Source organism: Hyperolius riggenbachi, chromosome 9 (assembly GCF_040937935.1).
Source record: "Hyperolius riggenbachi isolate aHypRig1 chromosome 9, aHypRig1.pri, whole genome shotgun sequence".
Taxonomy (NCBI): Eukaryota; Metazoa; Chordata; class Amphibia; order Anura; family Hyperoliidae; genus Hyperolius; species Hyperolius riggenbachi.
The window spans coordinates 91,861,567-91,866,744 of record NC_090654.1 but is presented as its reverse complement, the minus strand read 5'-3'; the positions used below and the strand labels follow the sequence as shown (position 1 = coordinate 91,866,744).

At 42.9% G+C, this 5,178-nt stretch overlaps 1 protein-coding gene across 1 annotated transcript; it reads left to right on the top strand.

The window, feature by feature from the left end:
• Positions 1-955: 955 nt before the first annotated feature.
• On the top strand, positions 956-1,891 carry LOC137533466 (olfactory receptor-like protein OLF1). Its single transcript, XM_068254850.1, has one exon. The coding sequence runs from the start codon at positions 956-958 to the stop codon at positions 1,889-1,891; it is 936 nt and encodes a 311-aa protein (XP_068110951.1).
• Positions 1,892-5,178: the final 3,287 nt, after the last annotated feature.

Here is a 5,178-nt window from a genome sequence, read left to right as displayed (position 1 = left end):
CATGGTGCTCAAGCACAGATCAGAGAGGAGAGAACACTCCCTGTGATCACTCTGCATTGGTAGCGGGAGAGACTCGGGTCTGCCCTGGCATTAGAATTTGCTAATAAGAAGCAATGGAGGGCACTGCAAGAGACATTGGGTAAACTAAGAAGTGACAATGGGGTGCACATACCAGCAGGGATAGTAGAATATCATAAAAATTACCATTATTGTACAGCATTTCCTGGCGCCCACTTTAGCAGATGCAAATTGAAATAATGGCTATACCGATCACATTTTTTACACACATACGCCAATCCACCACTATTGCCCAAAGAGCCAAATGGGGTGATATACTGTATGACTTGGTGTGGCCAAAGAGAAACCAGACTAGAACCAACACTGCAAGGAAGATAGAGGAGGGGAACATGGAATCGTTGCAACTACACCAATCCTGGAACAGACATTATTCATTCTAATAAAGAGATTCAGAGCTTGATCACAAAAATTAAGTTCCTTCATAATAAATTAGATGATCTGAAGAACAATTTAAGACAACAGTGTCAGGATTGACCAAAGCCGGGGTCATGAACTTCTACGCACACGTGGCTGCATGCAAGCTCACAACTTGAGTCGGCGGCCTTCCAATAGTGACAGTGCGACCCTGGAGGGGATTGGGAGGACAGCGAGGGACTGCACAGACTTCTAGGGGCTGGAGGAAGCCCCAGGTGAGTAAAGATTTTTTTTTTACCTCGTAAAGCCTTCAAGTAGGTCTCTCATTTACTGAATCATCTTAAGTATATCTAGAGATCTGCATATTAAATTAAATGGAATAATATGTGACAAGAACTTAAGTACTATTTAACCACAGGGTTTTATTACCTTTAGATATTGCACAAAGAAAATGATTTAGCCTGGACAAGACGTTCAGAGATGGCCATGCAATACTAAATTCATGTTAAATGCAATGAGCAACATGGACAACTTCAACCAAACATCAGTGAGAAGATTCATCCTTCTTGGACTCTCCAGTATCCCTGGACTGCAAGTTGTCTTTTTCTTACTCTTTTCAATGATGTACACCATAACTTTATTTGGAAACTTTCTACTGATAACCGTTGTGCAGCTTAATCCACGACTTCAGACTCCCATGTACTTTTTCTTAAGTAATCTTTCTGTCATTGACATCTGCTTCTCAACAGCTATTGTACCAAAAATCCTATTTAACACCATATCTGAAGACCGATCTATAACATTCTTAGGATGTGCAACACAACTGTATTTCCACTTGGCTCTTGGGGCTACAGAATGCGTGATCCTGGGCTTAATGGCCTATGACAGGTATAACGCTATTTGCAAACCGTTACGATACTCCACAATTATGGACAAACATTATTGCACTTATCTAGCTGCTGGGACCTGGATCACATGTTTTTCAATCTCAATAATCCATGTGATATTTGCTTTCCAGTTGCCTTTCTGCAAGTCCAACAAAATCAATCACTTCTTCTGTGAGATGCCACCAGTCTTTCGACTTTCTTGCCAAGACCCTTGGATTAATGAGCTTTCACTATATATTTGTTGTGGTGTTTTCACTCTTTTCACTTTTTTGTTGACATGCTTGTCTTATTTTTACATCCTGTCAACCATACTGAAGATCCCGCATAACAGTGGACGCCAAAAAGCCTTCTCCACTTGTGGTTCCCACCTCATGGTAGTCACTCTCTACTATGGAACTATCATGTTCATGTATTTGCGACCTCGATCCAGTTACTCCCCAGATCGAGACAGGGTGATCTCAGTGATTTACTCTGTGGTGTCTCCTATGCTAAATCCCATCATTTATAGCATGAGAAATACAGATATTAAAAGGACTTTACAAAAGAAGGTGAACTTTATAGTATGTTTCTGATTATAATAATGCCATTTGAAAACTACTATTAAGACTATAGAGGCGTTTGTTTCTAGTTCATAGAAGCCACTCAACCCAATCTTTCACTGACCGGAGGAAGCAGAATCAACCTGCAAAACGCATTGTCTTCCCATTGTACGATAAAAATCCTTTTAATTAGTTGGTGCATGACTGGCTCATTCATTAGGCGAGGTAGGCCAACTTCTTTTTATTCTTCTGGGTGCCACCTCCCTCCAGTTATACTCTAAAACCAGCACTGTTATTGTGAATAAATATAAGAGAACAATGGTAATCTCATTAATCAAACTTGTATGATGTATTGGTGCGATCCCCAATACTAATGTGTTCCCTAATTGATAAAGTGAAGGCCTGCTGCAAATATTAATATGCCACACTGAACATCAAAAACATAAAACCATAAAAATGCACTGCCTTACAGTCCACTCAGTATTAGCTGTGTTAGATCAATATTACCAATTGTAACATCCATGGAAGCAGCGGCTGCGGGCACGCAGGGTGTCTCCGCAGCCGAATCACTTCCCTCCCCTGGGACTTCGGCCGTTCCTCTGGCGTCTAGTACGCCAAGGACGGGGTTGTCCATTGCTCATAGGGTTGTTGTATCGCGCGGGCGCACGCGGAGACGGGACTTTTATGCGGGGAGGAGGCGTGTCAGCTGACCAGCCGGTTGGCTGACGTCAGAGGAGACTCACGGTGCTCCGGATAGGCTGACTGGTGGTGGGCGCGGCCGTGGGGTCTCCTCTGCTTCAAAAGCCTTCAGTCTTCACTCGCAGCTTGTCTGCTGTTGCGAATACTGATGTGCTAGCGCTCAGACCTTAGATAGTATCCGGTGTGTTTTGATCTGGGAGGAAACCAGGGATTTCACACAATACTAGGATTATTGTATTATTGTATATTGATATTCTGTGTATGACTCTGGCTACCCTCTGACCCTGCTCTTGCTTATCGACTCTGTACTCCTGCCCATCTGACTCTGTTGCTGAACTCTGCCTGATATCTCACTACTCTCTTGCCTGTCGATTTTGTACTGTACCTACCCGCCTGTCGCTGATCCTAGCCTGTCTGACCATTCTACTCACCAGTGAGCCCTGTCACTGGTGAAGTGCTCTTTAATAGTACCCACCAGCTCCTCTGGTGAGGTTTAGCAAAACTATTCAGTTACTGTGTACCAATAGTGCCTACCAGCTCCTCTGGTGAGGTCTTGCAAAACTATTCAGTTACTGTTAACCCAAGCACTATACACCTTGCTAGCTATACTTGCATTATTGGTGATTCTGCAGATCACCACATAATCATGTATAGCATCTGTATTATCGGTGATTCTGCAGATCACACATAATCAGATGTCTGTGTTGCTACACCAATCGTTACACCAATATTCAGCCAACAGTTCTCCACCCCATTTCAGATGCCCCAATGCTATCTTGGTAAACAAGAGAAAAGTTTGATGCACAACTATGATTGTTTCCTAGACCAACATATCTCATACATCGACGGTCGTTTCGCCCAGTGGGCTTTTACAAGACCATATATCAACCCTAACTACTTTAAAAAATACATAGAGTGTACCCTAACAAAAAAAGGGGGGCCCATGAAGTTGGAGGGTGGAGGGGCACCAGTCTGTGGTAGATAATAAGGCTACGTGGCTGCTTCAAAAAGGACGGGCTGGAGCGAACTCCAATCATTTCAAAACTTCTGCATTTCAACCCCATCACACACAACGTGACGTGTATAAGCATCCCTACGTACGCATGCGCATTGCCTAACAATCAAATCAACGTGACCAAAAGGTTGCATAGTACCTCAGCAATGCGACCAAGTGGAAAAGAACGGCAATATAAATAGGACATGAAAACACTAGTAAAAACATAAAATTAGAACAGGGGATTGGCATGCATCAATACAAAATGTTGCATTAAAGACAACATTGAAGTAAAAGGATCTCAATATGGCCCAAATGGGTAATACACACCATCAGTACATTTGGTCAACAATCCTTAATTCCCTTAATAAACTTATATTCATATGCAAAATCATACATAAGGCATTAGGCACCACATCTGAACCAGTAAGACAGAAGGGAGGGGGAGAGGTATCACTCCGTAGGGGAGACATGGATAATCATAACCCATTCTCCACCCTACCATGATCATATACCAAGGCTGCTACAATAATAGTTAGATAGATCTGGGGGTAGGGAGCAAAGAAAAACCCTTATCTCACAAAAACACTGATACTGTAACCAAAGCTCCTTAATTATGGACCCCAAAAATCTGAGTGCTGCCCAATGACAGGGTGGGACCAGAAAATAATTTTCTACTGCAGACTGGCGCCACTCCAGCTCCATACCCAAATCCCCCCCCCTCCCCCCCGGTGGTAAGTGTATTAAGGTTGGGGTACACTATATGTGTTTTTTAAAGTAGTCCCTGGAGATGACTGGAATATGGGGGGCAAGTATGGGAGTTTCCTCACCCAGTTATATAAGCAGACAGGTAGCTGGGGTTGATAGACGATCTTGAGAAAGCCCACTGGGCTAAACGTTCGTCGATCATCCTCCGCACTTCCTATCTTCCTTCATGTCCTTGATAAGTATTGTATTTTTCATATTTCACTGTTGATTGTTGAGAACATTTTTTTAAAAGATGTATTAAAGAGATGGAGTTCTATTATTCAACTGTATTGGACCGCAGAGAGAAAAAACAAAACACTTCATTGCGTCAATTGTTTTCACAGATCTAGGAAGCACCACACAACATAAAGTCCCTATGTGGTTTATTAAAAAAGATCAGTGCAGTGATTGTGAGTCCACCACCAACAGGAATCGTGCTCACCTTTTGTGGTAGCTGCCCTGACCCACAGACAGCACCACAAGTGTATCTTGAATCCTACTGGTACTCAGCTTTATGTTGTTTCCCTGGATGTTCCTGGTTTTATATCTCTCCTATGCATACATTAAAGGGTAAAACATTCATTGCGCAGGCTAACACAGCTAATACTGAATGGACTGTAGGGCGTAGCATTTTTATGGTTTCATGGTTTTAATGGTGATCTCACTGACTGTTAAGTTATGTGTAGAGAATAATTTCACAACAACAACATGCTGGTCTAATCACTTTCGTACCAGCAGTTTCTGCCCTCTTAAAGACCAGAGACTGCTGGTACCAATGACCATTGCCTTACGATGAATCGCTGCACATACCTGTCACTCTCACCAGTCACGCTGCTCCTCAATCCCCACAGGCACCTCTCTCTGCCATCGCTATGACAGC